Source organism: Pezoporus flaviventris, unplaced genomic scaffold (assembly GCF_033815535.1).
Source record: "Pezoporus flaviventris isolate CSIRO_AGI_PZ_B2104156 unplaced genomic scaffold, CSIRO_AGI_Pfla_v1 ptg000035l, whole genome shotgun sequence".
Taxonomy (NCBI): Eukaryota; Metazoa; Chordata; class Aves; order Psittaciformes; family Psittacidae; genus Pezoporus; species Pezoporus flaviventris.
Genome location: NW_026892583.1, coordinates 5,201,662 through 5,222,638, shown reverse-complemented (window position 1 = coordinate 5,222,638; position 20,977 = coordinate 5,201,662). Strand labels below are relative to the sequence as shown.

The 20,977-nt window shown below is 43.2% G+C and overlaps 1 protein-coding gene across 2 annotated transcripts in view; it reads left to right on the top strand.

Moving 5' to 3' along the window:
- Positions 1 to 20,977, top strand: part of LTK (leukocyte receptor tyrosine kinase) — a 95,723-nt gene that overhangs the window by 64,808 nt on the left and 9,938 nt on the right. For both annotated transcript variants that reach the window (XM_061462346.1, XM_061462345.1), the window contains exons 11-22: positions 4,426 to 4,533; positions 6,420 to 6,597; positions 7,134 to 7,284; positions 9,363 to 9,494; positions 10,021 to 10,177; positions 11,086 to 11,268; positions 11,800 to 11,898; positions 12,408 to 12,560; positions 14,287 to 14,397; positions 15,032 to 15,218; positions 16,417 to 16,507; positions 18,864 to 18,928. In XM_061462346.1, the coding sequence (XP_061318330.1) occupies positions 4,426 to 4,533; positions 6,420 to 6,597; positions 7,134 to 7,284; positions 9,363 to 9,494; positions 10,021 to 10,177; positions 11,086 to 11,268; positions 11,800 to 11,898; positions 12,408 to 12,560; positions 14,287 to 14,397; positions 15,032 to 15,218; positions 16,417 to 16,507; positions 18,864 to 18,928 (1,615 nt within the window). The remainder of the gene's footprint in view (positions 1 to 4,425; positions 4,534 to 6,419; positions 6,598 to 7,133; positions 7,285 to 9,362; positions 9,495 to 10,020; positions 10,178 to 11,085; positions 11,269 to 11,799; positions 11,899 to 12,407; positions 12,561 to 14,286; positions 14,398 to 15,031; positions 15,219 to 16,416; positions 16,508 to 18,863; positions 18,929 to 20,977) is intronic.

Genomic DNA, 20,977 nt, shown 5'->3' with positions numbered 1-20,977 from the left:
TAATGCTGTTTTTCTTTAATCTGGGATATCCTGTATCCCAGAGTTGAGATCTGCCTGTGTGTCTTGGCAAGAAGCACTAGACTTTTTCCTTAGCCCCAAAGTGGAAGGATTACATCAGTGTTCTTCAGCAGTCCCTGCTGACCTATGTGCCCTGGCAATTGATAGCTGAAGGGAATTTGTTGAAAACAAAGGGGAAAGTCACCCTATATTTTAGTGGAGGAAAGGAATACAATGAAGGAATAAAGTGACTCTCTGACAGTAAAGTTTAGATTATTGCACTGTTTGTTCTACTTTGCACGGTACCTCAAGTGTCACTGCCAGGTATATATCAGATGTGCTTCCATTTACTTTGTTACTGTGAATGCAACAGACAGCAGTGTATTCCACTGAATAATGGAGCTAGTGCTACTCTCAGAAGCCTGTTAGCAGGAGCTGCATTTTCTTAGCAGACAAGTATAAAGAGGTTGGATACTTGAACTGTTTGCAAATATTTAGAGACTGCCTTCTTTTTGTCCCTGGAGAGAATACTTCTATTGTTCTAAAGGAACTGGAGGACATGCAGCACTTGAATTGTGACTCCTGATGTAGATAAAATGTGCATCAGTGGTCCTGCGCCACATTTCATGTGTCCCACACCCAGTGTGTCAGCATTTAGTGTAATAACGTGTCTCTGCAGGAGCTAGCTGTACATAGCATGAGGAAAGGCTTATGCCAAAACAGAGGCATTACAAGTTCATCAACAAAAGCCCTCTTTCCCTCCCACCTTTGTCTTATTTAATCTCCTGTTTTCTGTCCCTTTATTCTTTAGGCACTGAAACCACCTTTCTATAAAATGCTGAGCATGCCCATTTTCATTTGAAATTAAAAGCAAGAGATGTTCCTTGATGGCAGTGTCATTTATCACTCCCTGGTCCCCAAGCTAACCTTCTCTTTTGACATCTTTCGAGGAAACTGAAGGGAGGGATTCCAGATGCTCTTTTGCCACCCAGCTGCTGGAGTTTACTGCCCCCCATGAGAGCAAATACAGCCTCCAGTTCACCCACAGACATTTTGCTGGCGCTGGTGTAGGGATGTATCCTTTGGCAAATAGATGGGGAGTAAATGCCACTGCAGCGATGTTACCAGAGCTTGTGCATTAGAGTGCCCAAGTATCTCCTCGTTTTCAATTAGTGTAAATCACAGTGATGTCCAGGAGCAGCTGGCACTCACCCCATCTGAAGGAGTGACCCAGAGATGTGTGACTCATGCAGAAGACATCACGAAGGAAATACTTTTCTCGGAAGCCTTGCGCTTGCCACTGTTCCTTGAATCCTCTTCGCAAATTGACGTTTTCTCGCCTCTGAAAGCAACCCCCTTGCATTTGTCTTCCCATGACTTTAATTCAGTTAGGTTGCAGAGAAGCCCAGCAGCTCTGCTGTGTGTTCAGTAATGAAATTATTTCTCCCTGGCAAGGAGAGGTTTCAGATGTCAGAGATGGAGCCAATTAAGATCCAAGGCAGTGAATTCTTTGCATGAGGGCAGCAGGAAGGATGTATGGCAGGAAGGAAGAATTTGCTGCTTGCTAGGATGTAAATATTATTTTCTCCATCTATTTCAATCTTGTAGTTCAATTGCTTTACAAAACCCAGTGTGGGCTCTGAAAGCACTGCTTGTCTGTATGCAAGATGGGAGAGAAAGTGAGGTTTTCCATATACCTCAAAATCAAGAGGAAGGATTCAGCAAAATTTAGGAGGAGAACAAATGGGTAGTGAGGACAGCTCAAGGGAGATCAATAAGGACAAAAACCAAACCATTCTTTGGACGGCTGCTCCTGGGCACTGGCAGATGTTTTCCCTGTGAAAAAGGTGAGATGCAGCCACGTTCTGGTTCATACAAATCACCTTGTATAAGACAGTATCACAGATACGGGTGATGACATGGGTCTGGTTTGTTGTGAGAACTTTCAGGGGACAGGCATAAAGATATTTCATCATTTTAGTTAACTAATTCTTTCATATGAAGAAGTCTGAACTAGGAGTGTCTAAATATGAAAACATGGGCTGGAATGACAAACAGAATTCTGGCTGTTGTCCTCTTCAGTGCTTATGTGGTCACTGACTATTACTTTTTGGTGCTCTGAGCATTATCTTGTTCCAATTACGATCACAGGTCTGGTCTATCAAAGTGCACTCTACTGCCCTGGCCTAGGGATTACATTTTTGTTCTGTGCATCGTTTCCCACAATTTCCCAGAAGACTGGTTTATAAATGGCAAGACTCTCCATAGAGAGCTTTTGTGCAGCACATCTTTAGTTCTTGACTTTGGAGTCCCTGACCCAGCAAAGTCTGGTTCTGTTGACTTGCCAGTGTCATTGCTTGAGGTGAATGGTGGGGGGTGGTTCAAGCCTCACCACTGCAACATTTTGCTGATTTAAGAAAATGTTGACTAGAAAGGCAATAGATCAGCCAAAGGGATGGGGAAGAGGAAGCTGCTGGAGCTCCCTCATTCTCTTGATGCTTTCGGACAGGCTGGAGAGGCTTCCAGGAATACTTCAGTCTGCATCAGTAAGTTGGGATCTCTGAGGAGACTGAACACTTTGAGGATCTGTGGGGCACCTTTCTCTAATTCATCCCAGCCACAAGACCACTATATCTTTTTTCATTACATTCCCAAAGAAGTAGGAGTGAGTTACTTTAGCTCTTTGCCTGCAGAAGATGCCCTGCATTTCTCCTTTACAATTCCCTCTGTCCCTTTTCAGTGTAGAAATCAGCAGTGTTAGTTAAATCCTGGAGAAAGGAGTCCCGTGCTCTTCATATTTTTCTAGTATAGGTACTTAATATGAATTCAGTCTTGTTTCCTTCCATTCACTTTCAGTGAACATGTTGGCTGTCAGAGGAGCAAGTGGAAGCTAAAATAAACCAGAGCACCAGCCCCTAGATCCCAGGGCTACATCATGTTTGTAGAAAATTCCACCCTACACATTCATGTCTGAAGGCAAAAATATCAGCCTTCCAAGGGTTAACAGCTCCTGTGGACAGGGTGATTCTCAGCCTGCAGCTTGTTTGCTGCTGAGCACGGGGGAGAGGGAAACTTTCTTCCAGCTTGTGAGGGTTTGAGACTGTTTGGAGAAGGAGGAAGGATTGTTTGTTTGGAAACGAGGCATTGCCTTAGGATACACAGTTGGGATGCTGCAAAAAAAAAATCTATGCAGACACACAGACTGACTCTCTATTTCAGCGGGTGATTTACATTCCTTCACTCTGGCAAACATAACCAGATTTCTTGTATGTCTATGAGTATCTGAAACTGTTGCGACCTTTGGGATTCCTAATTCACTGCAGGTCTTGGGAGACCAAGGATCTTTTCTGGCCACGCATTGTCTTTTTCATTTGGTTTTCAGTCTTGTCTCTGATCCAGTTCATTTGTTTTGGGGTAATTTCATTTTTCGCTGGCTTGACAACTCCATCCATCTGAAGTTCTCTGTCTCAGTATGAACAGAGTGTGTCAGTACAAAGCGTCCTTTTACTTCCATCCATCAATATGCTTTCAGTCAGACCTGGGGGGAATATTCTCCAGAGTAAAAGCTCAGCAAGGTCTCCATGCTTCAGTTAGTTATTTGGCCTCTCTGACACAGCTAACAAGGGTGTTAATTATCGCTATTTAGAGCAGTGGCTTTGCGGCAGAGATAATTGTCCAGCTGGAAATGAGGGAGGCTCTTTTGAATAGAGCATCAAACAGCTGTTAGGTTCTCACAACTGGAACAAATTGAAATATTTGTAATGTTTTTCAACTGGTGAAAAATGGTCAGTATTAAATTAACCAAGGGCTCATAAAATGGAAGGAAGTCTCTCGTTTTTCTTAGAGCGATTTTCCAATCAAAGATCTGCATAAAAATGGGTAATTTAAGTACTGAAACAGGATGTTTGTAGATTAAAAAGCAAGGGTTCATTTATTACTGCTTTGATTGTGTGGTGTTCTCGATGCGTTCAGATGCTTTGGATCAGCAACTGCTTTGAAGTCCCTCCTCTATAAGGGGCTTACTTACCATGACACCATTCAGAATGAAAGACAATTGTTCCTTTACACAGCAAAGCATCAATACCTGGTATCCGCTCTCCCACACTGTGCTTTTCCTAAAGTCTCTTGTAATCACAGGCAGTGCAATTTGTTGATCAAGGAGCTTATCCTGCAGGTGAGCCTGCATGGGATAACATGGAGAGTTTGTGTTCATGTGAAGATCCACTGCCTTGAACACAGATACAAGTAACTAACCTAAGACATGGACCCAAAAGAATAATACAAAATTACAATTGTTTAGAAGAACTTTTCTGCCTCAGGTATTATTTCCTTATTTTAACTAAATTGTTGTCCTCGGTTCATTCACATGATCTTTAAAATTCCCACTTCTCCCTTCTACCATTGTCCCATCTCTCTTATCCATTCTAGAAACAGGAAGACAACAAAATCATTTTGTTGGGAAGCGCCAGTACCCACGGGAGATTGGTATCCTGGATGAACATCTTCTGAACCCCTTGGAAGAGCCCTCCTTCCCAGGTACATGATTCAGTACTGAAAACCTGTCTCAGTTACAAAAGGTGTCTCTCTTCCCTTCTTCTGTGTGTGATCTGCCTGCCCTGTAGCAACAGAGCAACTGAATATAATCCATTCCGAAGATGTGGAGACCATGTTGGGTAATCTCTGTTTGTCTATAGGACAGCAGTTTGCTGGAGCCCAACTCACCAGTCCTTAAATAGCAGGACCTCATTAAAGAAAAGAAGAATCTTCAAGTAAAAACGCTCTAAGTAAAAGCAAGAAGCTGCATGACTCAGATTGAGAGTGCAGAAAAGCCAGCTCAGGAATGAAAGGTGTAGACCAGTACAGAAAGCTGGGACTAGAGAGAGATTTATTGGGACTTTTTAAGTAGTGAAGCTGAATCTAGTAAGTGGAGAAAAGGGGTGTAAAGAGGAAGATCCAGGGAGGGAAATAAGTGAGGATCTGGGGAGAAAGACTGGATGAAAAACTAGTAGAACAGGGGATACTGGGGATTAGTTTACTGATAGCAGAGCTATCTAAAAGAGGACCCAAAGAGGGGAGGTGGTGCTTGAGACTGCTTTGCTGCCAACAAATACCTGTGTGTGATTGCCCCACCTCCTGAAGACTGTGTCCACCTGAAATGTGACAAATCTGTACTGCTGTCAGTTCCTGTTAGCTCAAGGGGCAGAGACTTCTGCCATTACCCCAATGATCTATCTTCATGTTCACATACTAACGTCTGTTGGGGACAGTTTTCCTTGCCTTTTCATTTAAACAAGAACAGGAATTTTATTTTAGATGTATGTGATTTTTACTGCTATTTTAAATATTCAGCTTTTAAACAGTTCTGATTCTTACTGGTCCTTGTGCATGCACTGCATCATACAGTTTTTAGACGCATTATTAAAAGTTCCGTTCTTAGCCTAATCTCATTCGGTGGATGAGATGGATATGTTTTGGTCTTGGACAAGGGTTATTAAATGGAGGAGATGGTTACCTGCTGCATTGTTGTAGATACAAAAGAATAACACTTAATGAGAGCCAGGAAAAAATTGGCTTGGAGGAGAAAGGCCCTTTCTGAAAGCAGCAAAAAGCTCTTCCAGTTGTGCTACTGGCACAAGGTTCTTGTGCAAACCTGAGACAAGTCACTTTGTATTTTCACTGTGTTTCATAGATGGACACTAGATGTAGTGACAGATGTTTCCAACCCTTATTTCTGCGTATATGCTTCAGTTCTCATCTGGAAAGTTGAATAATATCTCCTTTCTTTCTGTTGACGCTGAGAAATTTGATGTCTGTGAACTACTTGGCTAAACCTCTTCTCAGAAGTCCTGTCTTGTTACCCCCGCATTGATGGGTCTTATCTGCAGTCCCTGATTTATTGAGTAGTGTGCAGGAAATAGAGTGAGAGAGGAAAAAGTGAACAGTGACTATATATAGAGCAGTAGTTGTGCTATGACTATAATACAAATACTCTTTGATCATATAATTAAGGGTGGTATCTTAGTGGATTATAGTAACAGATAAATTTAACTTTAGCATGTAGCAACTTTCAAGTTCTCAACATTGTAAATGCAAGTGTAAGCATTTTTTGTATGATTATAATAATAAGCACATGATTAAAAAGACATACTGAGCTTAAAGCCCTGTAGATAGCACATACTGTTGCAATGTGGTCTTTCTCTTGTTCTGTTTTTTATATCGAAAATCATTAATGTTCTTTGTGAAGAAGAATAATAATGTGAATTTTGTCATTGAGGTATCATTGAGGAAAAGATATCAACAGAAACAGTGATTTTTTTCAATGACATTTGTCCTTTAGTTACGTCATTCTGTGCATTATTGCACATGTCTGGGAAGTAAAAGGAAGTTCACTTCTGCCCCAACTCTTGCTGTTTTGGTCACAGGGGATACATCTGTTGTCCTCTGGTGGTTCACAACATGTGGTGCCAGTGGTCCACACGGGCCAACTCAAGCTCAGTGTGACAGTGCTTATAAGAACAGCAACGTGTCAGTGACTGTGGAGAAAGAGGGCAGGCTCCGGGGAGTGCAAGTCTGGAGAGTGCCAGCCACAAACCGGTACAGGTGAGTACCACTGGGTGCTAGCAAGGCAGCCACATCTAAGTACCTCCTGTCTGTGGAGTTTCAGCAAGCATAAGTGTGGGACCATCTGTACTGAGTAGGTGGAGGAGGCAGTGAAGTAAGAGAGAAATAGGAGTGCTAGCTGTTAAGGATCTGTGTCTGAGCTACTGTAGAGCATGGAGGGTGGAGGGGTGACTGAGAAGAGACGAAAACAGGAGTGATTGTGGGCATGCAGTCAAGTGGAAGTACCGCCATTGTTTCAGTCCCAAAACCTTGGTCTTCTAGATTTGGCTATACCAGCTCATCCTATTTCCTTGTAAAGCCTCTGTCTCCAGTGCAGTGGTGTAGAGCTAGTCCATCCTCTTTAGCAGCCTAGTTGCATGGGTGCCAGACAAAGAATAGCCGTGATATGCTGCAGCAGGGGAGCCTGCTCTGAAGCAATGGTTGGAAGTGCAGAACGGGTAGAGCTTGCACATGGAATTGCTTTAGGGATGAGATGTGTGAGATTTGTCTCTTTAACTACTTACTTTTTCTTCCAGGATTTCTGCCTATGGAGCAGCCGGGGGGAAGGGAGCCAAAAACCACAATAAGAGGTCCCATGGGGTCTTCATCTCAGCCACCTTCCAGCTGGAGAAAGATGAGCTGCTGTACATCTTAGTGGGGCAGCAGGGGGAGGATGCCTGCCCTGGGGTGAGGGCTGCACAAGCACATGTGGGCAGTTTGCAGCCGCGATTCCATGAGATTCAGTGGGTGGCTTGGGGTTTGGTGATGAAAGATAGAAATCCTAGAATCCAGCAATGAAATCCAGTCAGGAGACTGGGAAGAACCAATAAACCAAGTTAGAAAGAATCTCAAAACAAATATAAAGAACTCTGAAAAGAAAAACAATCCCAAAATGTGCAAACAAATATGAAGCCCGCAGGAACTTTGCTTTAAGCTCCTGGTGTTTGAAATAAGTTCTTCATCAGCTTTCTTCTGCTTATTTTAAGCATGGAACTAAAAGTAGGTGAGAGCTGTGTGCTCCCTCTCTTATTTTTCCATAGCCTAGGTTTCTTTCTGTCTGCCAGGATTTCGGATAATTTTCTATTATATATGGAAGCATCCAGCAGTTTTGTGGCTGCACTGTTGGATACTCTGTAAGTTTAGAGACTAGGGTCTGAATCTAAAGCCTGTCAAAACCAGTGGGAATCTTCTGGCCCCTGAATGTGTAATGACAAAAACCCCACTCATGAGAAATGGAAATTCACATTCGTGATGTGAATGCTTATATGTGTGTCCTCTAATGGTAGACTCAATGATTTGGAAGTCTCTATATAACTTTGGCTCAAAAGTTGCCTCTTTTCAGCATGAATCCTTTGGTACAGCCTCATTCCAGAAATGTGATCTGTAGACCCTGCCCTGGAACAAAGCTGTTTGCCCTTTTCCCCACAGGTAGATTTCGGAGGTTTGGGATACACATGCTATTCTTGCAGGCATTCAAAGTTCCCATTTACCCTGCCCAAAGCATATGACGTCTTACCCAGATGCTGGAACAGACTCTAAACCCACCCTTTCTTCACTTTAAACAGTACAAGACTTTTATCTATCTAAATAAAACATACATTTGTATATCTGCAGTTCCCTCTCCAGTGCACTCTCTAGGCTTAGGTCATAATCTACAAAGTTGTCCATTATCCCCTTGCATTTCATGACTTGTTCTCCAAATTGCAAAGTATAACCCAGCACTAACTAGCTCCCTTTTGCAGATGTTATTGGAAAAAGTTTCTGTTCATTTTTCCCACTTCCAAAGCCCAATTTTCCTTGGCCTTGGAAATCCTGATGAATCCTGATGAATGTTGAGTAACTAATGTTTGTTTTCCTTTCTCTGAAGGAGTCCTACAGCTCCAGACTTTCATGCTCTGTCCTTAGTTTTATCCCTTGCTTTTTCCTGGTTCTCATTTATCTTGTCATCTTTTGTCCTCTTCTCTGAATGAGAGGGCCCAGGTTTTAAAACTGGCACCGTGCTTCTGGCCTAGGTATATTCTATGATTCTATTCTATTCTATGATGCGATAAACACAAGTAGAGATTTCACCTGTACTGAGCAATGTGGCAGTTTCTGAAGTCACTCAGAGTTCATCATCAGTGAAACTGGGAAGATTCCCGAGTCATTGAAACTCATGGGACTCAGTGTCAGAAAAAGAAGAAAAATCTAAAATGGCCTAAATCTAAATGGCCTAAAATCTAAAAGTCTTTACTTTTTCATCTTTTTCAGTGTTCTTTAGTATGTAGCAGGAACAGGAAGCTGAGACCCCAGATTTCCCTTCTGAGGTGTGTCAATAGGTCACTCTTAACTGTGAACAGGTCATCTCTGTCTGCTTTATGCATTTATGACCTTGAGAAATACCTAATATACACAGCAGTAAGGAAGTTCTGAGAAGTCACCTGTATTTTTCACATTTTAGTGTTCTTGTGTATAAGAAGTTTTAAATATGTGAAATATGACTTGTGATATCAGGAGTTATTGCTGTATTGCCTTGTTTTTTTCTATGAGCATTTGTATTTTCACATGCATGGGTAATGTGTTTGTAAATCAGAGGTAACAGACAGACCTATCCCTCAGCTGTTAGTCTTTGTAGAGGTCTTCCCTTTCCATAGATAATATATATACTGATTTATATATGCCTGATATACATCACAAATAATACAATATTACTATACTGAGATATACAGACAAGTCTCAAGAGCTGGTTTTGCTGATATATGAGTGCATCTCTTGTCTCCTTTCAGGGCAATCCTGAAACCCAGAAGATCTGCTTAGGGGAGTCATCTCTCATTGAAGAAGATTACAAGAAAAAAAAGGACCTGAGGGACTGGGCTGGAGGAGGTGGGGGTGGAGGAGGAGCAACCTACATCTTTAGAGTAAGTATTTCCTCTTTGCATCCTTTCTGAGCAGTGTCCAGCAGAGCAATTAACTTGCACTGTCAATCATTGCCCATGATACTCAGTTCTTTAAAAAGGTGATACAAAGGAGTCTCTCTTTTTCTCTCTTTCCCTCCCTATTCTTCTGTCTTTTTGCCTTTTAAATTTAAATTCTTTATCTCTTTTCATATCCATCGTACTCGTCACTGTCACTAAGCTAGCCGAACTGGTTCCTTGGTTCTTGACAGCTCAGATCTGGGAATCACACCAGGATCCCACTTTAATATTGGCAGCAGTCCTAAAAAAACTAAATCCCAAAATATTGGAGTTGAGTTAAACAGCTACATTTGTACCCAGGACATGATGTAAAACGCTTCTGTAATGAATTTAGGAAGCAATCGGTAGTATTGCCCTGGCCTTGGACCGCTTTTCTTTGGGATGCTTTCATGCATTTTGATGAGTTTATGTGAGTTTGCATATCCAAGGGATGTGAAGTTTTTCTGATGTTTGATGGGGGGTTTTCCAGCAGAAGGATGGGATTTTCGAACCTTTGCTCATCGCAGCAGGAGGAGGAGGAAAAGCCTATCTGAAGGCTCAGGACAGCTCTCTGGATGACGTACCCCTGGAGCAATTTGAGAACAGCACTGCAGTACCTGGAGTCAGTGGGAGGACTGGGGCAGCAGGTGAGACACTAAAATGACATGAGGTCTGAACCAAATGGATGAATACACATGTTGTCCATTAGGCACGAAGTGAGGGGCTTCTTTTTGATCTTTTGGAAGCATGCTGGATATTACCAGCATATTTCTTACAGTGCTGGTAATCTGTAACACGTGCTGGTTTATATTCTCTTTTCTTGTCTTGTATTCTCTTTATCTGTCACCAGATAAAAGAGAATGCATAGGATAGGTGATGAGTGCTCCATTAGAGGCTATTCCACAGGCCTCCTACTCTCTTCTATGAAATGACTCAGTACAAATGATGTTTGGGAGCTGGAGCTCACTCCTCCACACTGTAACAATTGTCTTTGAAGAGATGGCTTTTTCCCTGTTACTCCCCTGGAACCCTAACAACAAGAATTATATCATGGAAATTATACCAGAAATGGAAACTTATTTATAATCTTGCAACAGCTGTGCCTAGAATTCATTCCTAGGAGACAAAAAAAAATTCCAGTGGTTCTCCATCTCGTGCTGTAATAGCCTTATAGAAGGGCCACTAGAGGGAGATGAGGAAATCCAGCATATTTGTGTTTCCTCAGGGAGCTCAACATCTTGCATGGCTGCAAGCCCTAACCAGTTATCCTGGAGAGGAGTGTTGGGCTCCTTATTTCCCTAATGCCACTAGAAATTCGTGCTAAGGTGCTGTTTATGCAGTACATACCACACGCTACGCATTAGATTTCCACATTATTATTGTCCATGGCAACAAGAAGCTTGTCTGTATATTCTCTGAACCTTAAGAGTTAACCTGAATGCAGGCACTTAAGAAATCAATAAGGACCAATCTCTGTCCCTCTATAGCATCTCTTCTACTTTGCTTGTTCTTCCCTCAACCTGCTCTTGTTTAATTTCTCACCCTCTGACTGAAGGTGGAGGTGGTGGCTGGCAAGACAAGAGTCTGCTTCCTCAGGCTGGAAAGTCCCTTCTGGAAGGTGGAGAAGGGGGTCAAGCTTGCCCCCAGGCACTAGCCAAGCTCCAGTGGGCCACCTCTGGTGGCTTTGGTGGGGGAGGAGGAGCTTGTACTTCTGGTGGAGGAGGTGGAGGCTACAAAGGTAAGTCTGCTGGAGGAATGGTCATGATGGTTAATTTTGTACCCTTCAGAGCACCTTCAGTTAAGGGGTAGAGCTCTTAATGCAGAGGCACACTGCTGCAGAACATGATTCACAGGTACTTAAAGCTGAGCAGCATGAAACCTGCCTTACTCTCTGCCATCGGTCTTTAATTAGGAAAATCAAGGTTACAGAAGTGTTCTTACATGATTTAGCATTTGGAAGGTGTGTTGAACCACCATTCATTTCCAAGTTGCCCAGGGAAAATGTTCCATTTGTTTTTTCTGTTCAAAGCAAATATATTTTTACCTTGCTGAACTGAGAAACCTACTTTGGAGTAAGTCACTTTACTAACCTTGGTACTGGCTGGGTCAAGTGACACAGGACAAGTAATCAGGGACATTATACTTATAACTGAAAGGTTGCGGAGTGACCCCAGGGGATAAGAGCCAGGAATGAATGCAACACTTCAGAGGCATCACATTTTTTGCAGTACACAGCACTGATCAGCTAGCCATACTCTTCTTTCCCCAGGGGGGCATGCCTCCAATACTGATGATATCACAGCTGGTGGGCAAGATGGCATCTCTTTTGTGAACCCCATTGGAGAAATCTTCTTGCATCCCCTGGCAGGTACAATATACTTTCTATTCCTCTTAGTTCTTTTCTTCTTCCTTTTCACTTTTTCCTCTCTGCTTCCTCTTTCCTGCTCCCTCTCCTCCAGTCTTTGGTTTTTATGTATTTCATTCAGGCATGTTTCACTCTGCAAGTTGGAGCTTTAGCTGTGCTAATTTCTTTAAGCACTTCTATAATGCTCTGGGACCTTTTCCATCTCAATCTCTAAGCCAGGAGAAACACCAGTCATCAGGCCCAACTGCATGTCCACAGTCCCAGACTTTTCAAGGTCAATTCACTTCAAGACCTCTCTGTTTGCTTGAGGCACCGAATACCTTCTTCCCTCCTGGCTTCCATCAGGTTTCTCAACGCGTCAACACTGTGTTGGTCTATTTGCTCTCCTGCAGATGAGAGAAGTTGTAGGTACCTGCTGTACCTGCTAGATTATAGTTGGGGCTTTTTCCTTACTGGAACAAGACAGGAAAAACTGAACTAAATCCATCTGTTGTGTCTGATTCATTGTTCAGCCATGGAGAGTCACGGTGAGGTGGAGGTTCAGATCTATCTTAACTGCAGTCACTGCCACTCGGACAACTGTAAGCGGGACCCTGACACCAACCTGCCAGTCTGCCAATGTGAGATGGGGGCTGTGCTAGCCAATGACAATGTCACCTGCACTGGTAAGATGTGAAGTTTCATCCTCAAGATGGATAAAACTTATAGATGGATATATAGAACTCATACAGATGGATAAGACCTATAGTCTTTATTGCCTCTCCTTCTGGCTTTTTTTGATGGTCGATTCTCCAGGTTACAGCTAGTGGCTCCAGTGAACAGTGTTACAAGAAACGAGACCCCACTTAGAGTACTGTGTGTGGTTCTGGTGTCCTCATCATAAGACGGACATGGAACTGTTGGAACAAGTTTGCCGATGACACCAAGCTGTGTGGTTCAGTTGATACGGTGGAGGGAAGGAATGCCATCCAGAGGGACCTTGACACGCTTGTGAGGTGGGCTGATGCCAACCTCATGAAGTTTAACCATGACAAGTGCAAGGTCCTACACCTGGGTCGAAGCAATCCCAGGCACAGCTACAGGTTGGGCAGAGAAGAGATTCAGAGCAGCCCTGAGGAGAAGGACTTGGGGGTGTTGGTTGATGAGAAAATGAACATGAGCCGGCTTCAGTGTGCGCTTGCAGCCGAGAAAGCCAACCATATCCTGGGCTGCATCAAAAGGAGCGTGACCAGCAGGTCGAAGGAGGTGATCCTGCCCCTCTACTCTGCTCTTGTGAGACCTCACCTGGAGCATTGTGTGCAGTTCTGGTGTCCTCAACATAAAAAGGACATGGAACTGTTGGAACAAGTCCAGAGGAGGCCACAAGGATGATCAGGGGACTGGAGCACCTCCTGTATGAAGATAGGCTGGGAAAGTTGGGGCTTTTCAGCCTGGAGAAGAGAAGGCTGCGTGGAGACCTCATAGCAGCCTTCAAGGATCTGAAGGGGGCCTATAGGGATGCTGGGGAGGGACTCTTCATTAGAGACTGTAGTGATAGGAGAAGGGGTAAGGGGTTAAAACTTAAACAGGGGAAGTTTAGATTGGGTATAAGGAAGCAGCTTTTTCCTGTGAGGGTGGTGAGGCACTGGAATGGGTTGCCCAGGGAAGTTGTGAATGCTCCATCCCTGGCAGTGTTCAAGGCCAGGTTGGGTGACATCATTTAGTGTGAGGTGTCCCTGCCCATGGCAGGGGCGTTGGAACTGGATGAACTCAAGGTCCTTTGCAACCCAAACCATTGTGTGATTCTGTGATTCTACATGACTTAAAATTCCTGATGTTAGTTCCTTACATGCTGAGCTGTGTCTCTGTCACCATCTTCAACATTCAGGTTTGGATTAGGTAGAAAGTAAAATATCTGTAAAGAGACATAGTGTAAATTTCCTGAATTGGCACAGTGTATCAGATATTTAAGCATAAATACCTCTCTGGTATAACAAAACACCTACTGCTGAGTTATTTAAGCCACAAATTACTTCCTTCCACATCGGTTTCCCACTGTGCCTGCTCAGCTGATGCCTGGTATTCGCTGTTATTTCCTCACTCAATCTCTTGGAACTCCAAAGCACCAGAAAGTTTCAACTTGTGACCAGTGACGCTACCCATTTATAAAAAACCTGAAGTATGGATAAGAAATCTGTGCTTTATCGGGCAGTTTTCTGTCTTCACAATGCTTTTAAAATTATTTAGGTATTTTTCAGCTTCCAGGGCTATAGATAGATTTGCTGTTACTTTTATAAGATGATCTGATCATGATCTCTGTATTGTTTTCTGAAATAGGAACAACCTTCAGAGGGATGTGACAGCAGCTCTGGTTGCTTTCTGATTAATACACCTCTATTTTTCTTTTTCCAGTGCCCCAGGGTCCTATCCCAGAAGGTCACCTGCCACTCCCACTTCTCCTAGCTGTGGTGGCTGTGATTGTGGTGCTTGGAATGATCCTTACTTGTGGCAGCCTATCTATCAGTAAGAAATATTTACTTCTTATCACCACTTGACTTGGCTTTTGCTGGTTAAATTAGACAAAAGAACCCATCCACATGCCACTACTTTTAATACATGGAACCAAAGTGTTGTGTTCTCCCACGTACATCAGAGGGACACAGGAAGAAAGAGGTGACATAAAACATCACTACCCCACAGTTAGGCACAAGCATAGTCCCAAAGGGTAAGGACTCCTCTGTCCTGGTATCTGCTACAGAGAAAAGAGCTTGAAGAGCCCTTTTAGCAGGTGCTTCTTTAGTAGCCACTTCTATATAGGCTGAACTCACAGTCTGTAATTAAATATAGAATTCATTCTGGAAGGTAATAGGCTTTTTGAGACTTGATGCCAACAAGATGCCCTTTCCTCAGCCAATATACAAAGAAGCAGAGGAAAACTAAGTTGCTCCCTGGTGATTAGGTCTCCGCAGAAATAAGCCTGTTTGCACATCCACTATTGAATCACAACAGAGCATGGAGAAGAACATGATACTGGCAAGCTAAAGATGCTCCTTCAGCATTTATAGTTATGGAGTGGATTTCTGTTCTATGTGGCCAGCATTATAATTTCTCTCCAGGTGTTGATCTTGTGCATTTTGCTTTGCCTCCCCACCTGCAGTTTACCACCTTAAGAAGCAGCAGCTGGAAGGAGCCAGAGCACGACTGCAGAGCCCGGAATATAAACTGAGCAAAATCCGCACATCAGCCATCATGACAGATTACAACCCCAACTACTGCTTTGCAGGGAAGGCCGCCACTCTGAGCGAGCTGAAGGAGATCCCACGGAAGAACATCTCTCTGCTTCGGTAAGGCTTGCTGCTGGGTCTCTCTGGCAGAGGAGAGGAAAGGCAGCCTGAAGCAAAGGCAGAGGTAGGGCTCACATGCTTGTTTTCCTCATCATCAAGTATCCAGGACTAGAAAACAAGGGCCAGCTGTCTGGCTAACTGGAAAGCACCTAGTCCAAGCCAGCCAAAATACAATAGAACTTACTATGTTTTCTAAGATATTTTGATTCCATAAAGTTCTCAGGGATGCTGGGGAGGGACTCTTCATTAGGGACTGTAGTGATAGGACAAAGGGTAACGGGTTCAAACTTAAAGAGGGGAAGTTTAGATTGGATATAAGGAGGAAATTCTTTCCTGTTAGGGTGGTGAGGCACTGGAATGGGTTGCCCAGGGAGGCTGTGAATGCTCCAACCCTGGCAGTGTTCAAGACCAGGTTGGACGAGGCCTTGGGTGATATGGTTTAATGTGAGGTGCCCCTGCCCATGGCAGGGGGTTGGAACTGGATGATCTTAAGGTCCTTTCAACCCTAACTATTCTATGATTCTATACATTTATGAGGCTCCTGCTCCATGTTACCACACACAGCATAGGGTATTTCACTTCTCTTTTTTTGATGTCTAGGATTAAATTTGCCACCTGGCAATAATTCCCTTTCAGATCTATAGCAGGATGTCTTTTTTAGCATTTCCTGTCACAAGAAAATACATGCTATGTTGCTCTTTGGCTCCGTATCATCCAGAGGAGATTGATCAAAGTTATGTGAACTTTAGAAGGAAAAACTTGATCATTCTTATGTACCATCTTATATGCCATCTTATATGCCATCTCCTAAAGACATCAGCTTGCAGCTACCTCACTTTGTTGTTCTCCAGTTCTGTCTTGCCTTGCTCTCGCCATACGTGGTGATAGGGCCCTAGGATTGAACAGGCTGCTTTATGTGTTCAGAAGCATCAAGGATCCAACCTCCCTATTTTAGTGACAGTGGCAGAAAATACTGAGAAGTTATTTTCAGAAGCTTTGAGATGAAAACAAAACTCTGCTGTTGATTCAGTCTGTTACAGCAGGTTCTATTCCTGGTTTTGGGCTGGATGAAGAGAGCAGCTTGGGAACACTGGATCCCAAGTATAGGGACCCAGTAAGGGCATATGCCCATATATGTCCAGTAAAAGGATAGTAATATCTGTTCTTTCTCTGGTTTTGTTTTGTTTTTTCCTTCCAGGGCACTAGGACATGGTGCATTTGGTGAGGTTTATGAGGGAACTGTGGTAGGCATCGCAGGGGATCCCAGCCCTCTTCAAGTGGCTATCAAGGTCAGTACCCACAAATTTCTTATACAACCATAATTGCCTGTAAGAGCCATATTATCTTATTACTGGTCCATCTGGAGATTCACGTTCATCGCATGCATAATGACATATGCATGTATGTGATGCAGGTTTCCATACATTGCTGCATCCAGGAATTATAAACTTTGAGCTTTAAGCTATATGGCACTAGCAGCAGGTTGAAAGTAAAGTATGTCTTGTTTGTTGTATACCTAATGGCTGTAAGTTATGGTCTAACTAGGAGAAGAATCTAAAAAGGGCAATCTGTTCTGTAAGCTCCATTCCTATTGCTCAAGAGAGATAGAATCAGTACCCCAAGATGGAAAGTTGTGTGGATTAGGCACCTGGAGACTGCCTAACACGGTTAGTTAAAATAACAAATTCTCCATCAACGTAAATAAATATAGCATCCTTGAAATGAACACAGACCCCTCAGTTCACCCCAGCAGAGAATCTGCCACAGGAGCTTTTCTGCCATGATGATTTACAGATCTGAGGTAGCCAAGAAAAAAAGAAACTTATGGGGAAAAATATAGCACCAGACAGACATTCTGGGGACATTGTGGACTAGAAGAGGATTTCTGAATCTTATCTAAAGAAAGCAAGCTCTGGCAGATATTAGTGTGAAGCATTTATGTAATGCTTATACATTATTACTTCTGCATTTCAGTGGGTTTGAGCGCTTTTCACTTGACATTGCCATATGTAAAAACTTGTATTGTTTCTCAGTTGTATTTTCTTTATACTGACAGTAGTGTTTGTCTACCACATGGGAAACATTCAGGTACTCTTTTATTAATGCACACTGTTAAATACGCTGCTGTGAATATAAATTGGGATATCATGCTCGTTTGCATGTCATTAATAGCTAAAGATAACGGGCTGGCTTTCTGTGAAATTACTGCTGTTGCCTCAGGGTTTGTCAGTTACTCAGCCCTAAAGATAAGGATGCTTATAGGCCTGCTTTTGTTCTTTTATAAGCTTTGTGACTCAGAGAACCAGATCACCTTCTATAGGCTCAGCCCAAAAGGTGGCCTTCATTAATACAAAGAAGTTCTAACATTATTCGTACCATCTTTCAAACCCCTTTTTAAAACAAGCAACAAACAAGGTGCATTATGACATTTCGTTATGAGCTTCCTGTGCCACTGAACAAATGTGAATGAAATCCCACAACAGAAACTGGCAAGCAGCTGTAACTGCCCAGCCCAGTTTCACTGTCCAGACTGGCAGAAGCACCACAGCACAGTGGGGAACAGAAGTGGATCAGCATGTTGTTCAGTTGTGATAATCCAGTGGGGCCGTTACCAGTTTTGAAGGTCTCAGCAATGATAGCTACTTGTTAGGGCCCTGTCTGCCCACTTGTTCACACAGTTCCCTGTAAAGTGGCACCCTGAACATCACCAAAAGGCAGCTCTTCTTGCTGGCTGGAAACTAGCAGAGTATCCATGGGGCCCAAGCTGTGACCATGCTTACATTGCTTGATGAGCTTGATGGAGCGTATCAGTCCTGATCTGACTGTGCAGAAGCAGCAGCTGTATGCAGGGAATAAATTAAAACATATATTTGCAGCATACTCCACATATTGTTTGTGGCTATTCCACCAATTTAATAGATCATCTGCACTGTCCTGTGTGAAGCAGTCACTTGTTTGAGAGAGAAATGTGTAACACTGTCTTCTGTAGCCCACACTGTTTCCATGCCAGCCTGGCCCCAGCGAGCAGTGAACGTCCCACCTCTCTGTGTGCAGTTTGGCAGGCAGGCACTGCACGCAGATGCGGCCAGACCATCCCGTGGTGTTAAACCAGTGGGCGCAGCAGTAGGCACTGCTTCTGCAGCTGCCTGTGCTCTCAGCTGATGTTTATCAGAGGCAGGTGCTGTGTCCAGATCTGCTGGCAGGAGAGGAAGCTGTAATGGCGTGTGACACGATTATTGAAATCATGTGGCTGTGTGAGTCAAATGACATGGAAGGATGCGCTGCAATGTGGACATATAGAAAAAGGAGAATAAATTAATGCCTGCCATTTTAAAGTGTATGTTAGAGCTCTGTTTCCTCACCTAATGCCTTTCTTGATGTATACCCGAAGCTCCAGAACGCTGCATACAGTTAAATGCACACAAAAAAATCTCCAAGTAGGTCACTAGTTTCCTGTTCCAACTACCAAATGGGTCACGTGCAGTTCAAAAACTGGCTGCTGAATAGATGAGCCCCTTCTGGTAGGGTCCCAATGTCATTCACATGTTACATGTTCACTTTTTTGTTTTCTGTTTCCTTTGGTGGTCACCTAAGTATTCTCAGTTCTTTGGTGGGATGGTCCTCACTGTCTTTACCTCTCAACAGACCCTGCCAGAAGTCTGCTCTGAGCAGGATGAGATGGATTTCCTAATGGAAGCATTGATTATCAGGTATAGTTTAAGGGTTTTATACTGATAGTGGGTGGGGGGAAAAAGAGTCATGCAGGTAATAAGGACAGTTTATCTTGCTCTGGTTCGGAAAAGAAATCCACCCATATTTTTCACCAGATGGTATTTTAGTAGCATATGAGCTACTAGTTTCAGCTACTTGTGAATCTCAAGCAAGGTAGCAGAGTTTCAGCCATTCCCAGGAAAGCAGGGCTTCATCATGCATAAATGCCAAATTCTGAATGACTCCCACTTCCTCATTCTTCCCCCAGCTTTTACTGGTGAGCATGAGGTATGGAATATCCTTGGGTCAGTCGGAGTGAGCTGTCCCAGCTGTGTCCACTCCCAGCTTCTTGTGCACCCGCAGCCCATTTGCTGGTGAGATGGTGTGAAAAGGCTTAATGCTGTGTAAGCACTGCTCAGCAGCAGAATCATGGAATGCTTTGGGTTGGAAGGGACCTGAAAGCTCATCCAGTTCCAACCCCTGCCATGGCCAGGGACACCTTCCACTAGACCAGGTTGCTCAAATCCCCATTCAACCTGGCCTTGAACACTGCCAGGTTGGGTCATCCACAACTAAATACATAGCCAAAATATCAATGTGTTGTCAACACTGTTTTGATGACAAATCCTAAGCATAGCACCATATGAGCTACTGTGAAGAGAATGAACTCTATCCCACCCAAACCCAGTACAACATCTCAACAAAAATTTCTCGCAGGGCTCTGCAGGTCATGTTCAGAGGAGTAAAAAGACACAACATTTTTGTATAAACATGTTCTGCATTTGAAATGTTTTCCTTTTCAAAGAAGCTCATTGCCCTTTTACTAACTATAAATCATGTCCTGAAGCTCTTGCTAAAACAAATTGTCAATGATGAAATGGAAAGCAGTAGGAAAGCTAAGGATAAGAGCCACCTGTGCAGTGACTCAGAAGTTCAGCCTCTGTAAGAGCAGCACCAAGGTGGTACAGCACAAGCTGTGTGCCAGGAAGGTATGTTTTTAGGCTTGGATGTGAGGGCATAAAGTATATTATCTCTCACAAATAAAAGTAGTTTTGTAAGAGAAGGTTTGACAGCTGAAGGAGAAAGTGTGAAAAGTTTTTCCCATTGTGGCTTTTAGTTATTAGCTAAGTTGTATGTGCAACCTTTTTGCCTTTCTCATCTGTAGAGCCATTTGCCATAAGTAAGTGCTTTTTGCTGTGAAAGTCCTGGGCTTTTACCCTTCCTTTGCACAAAGACAGCTGGGTGATACACTCTGAAACCTCTGTAGGCATAAGGTAGTGAATATGGCTCTCTGTGTATAGCTTGCACAGATGAAACACAGCCCTTTTCCCAGTGTGGGCACTTCTCTTAGATGTGTTCTGGCTTATAACAACTTTGTAAGCTTGACAGAACCTTTATAAGGGCTCATCTGCATGACCTTATAACAGTGGACTGAGATCTATAAAACCTCCCTGGAGAGAATAACAGCCAGCCATTCTTATTACCACCTGTACTTTAAGAATTACAGTCTTGGAACTGAATTCATTAACACAAATCCGTAACCTTCAAACAATAGTATAGTCAAAGGTGACTTTAAAGTAGTAGTATAGTTGAGGTTGACTGTAAGTGGTCAGTGTTGATGCATTTTTAATTTGTGCAACAAAAAAAATCCTGTTCTCATTGGCCCAGCTCATACTAGGGGCTGGTTTTCTGCTATTAAAGCATGAATCTTGTGACATAGTGCCACTTCCTAAAATCTGCAAGAACTTTGGCAGCTGAACAGGAGGTAACACTGATGTATGGAGGCTTTTTTAAGAGCAATTTCAAACAATTACAGAGTGCTTTGATTTACTTAGTACCACATGACTCTTTCTCTTCCCCAGCATCCTTTCCATTTTTAGTTCCTATATTATCCAGGTAATCACCAAGGGAAGATGCTGCTTTCTAATGACTTGAGTCTTACTGAGCTTCTTGACAATCTCAGCTTTCTTTTGTAAGAGATAGAAAGCTGCTGCTGCAGTAGGTAGTAGCTGAGTCCCTCTTTGGTAAACTAGACACTGAACTGAGTG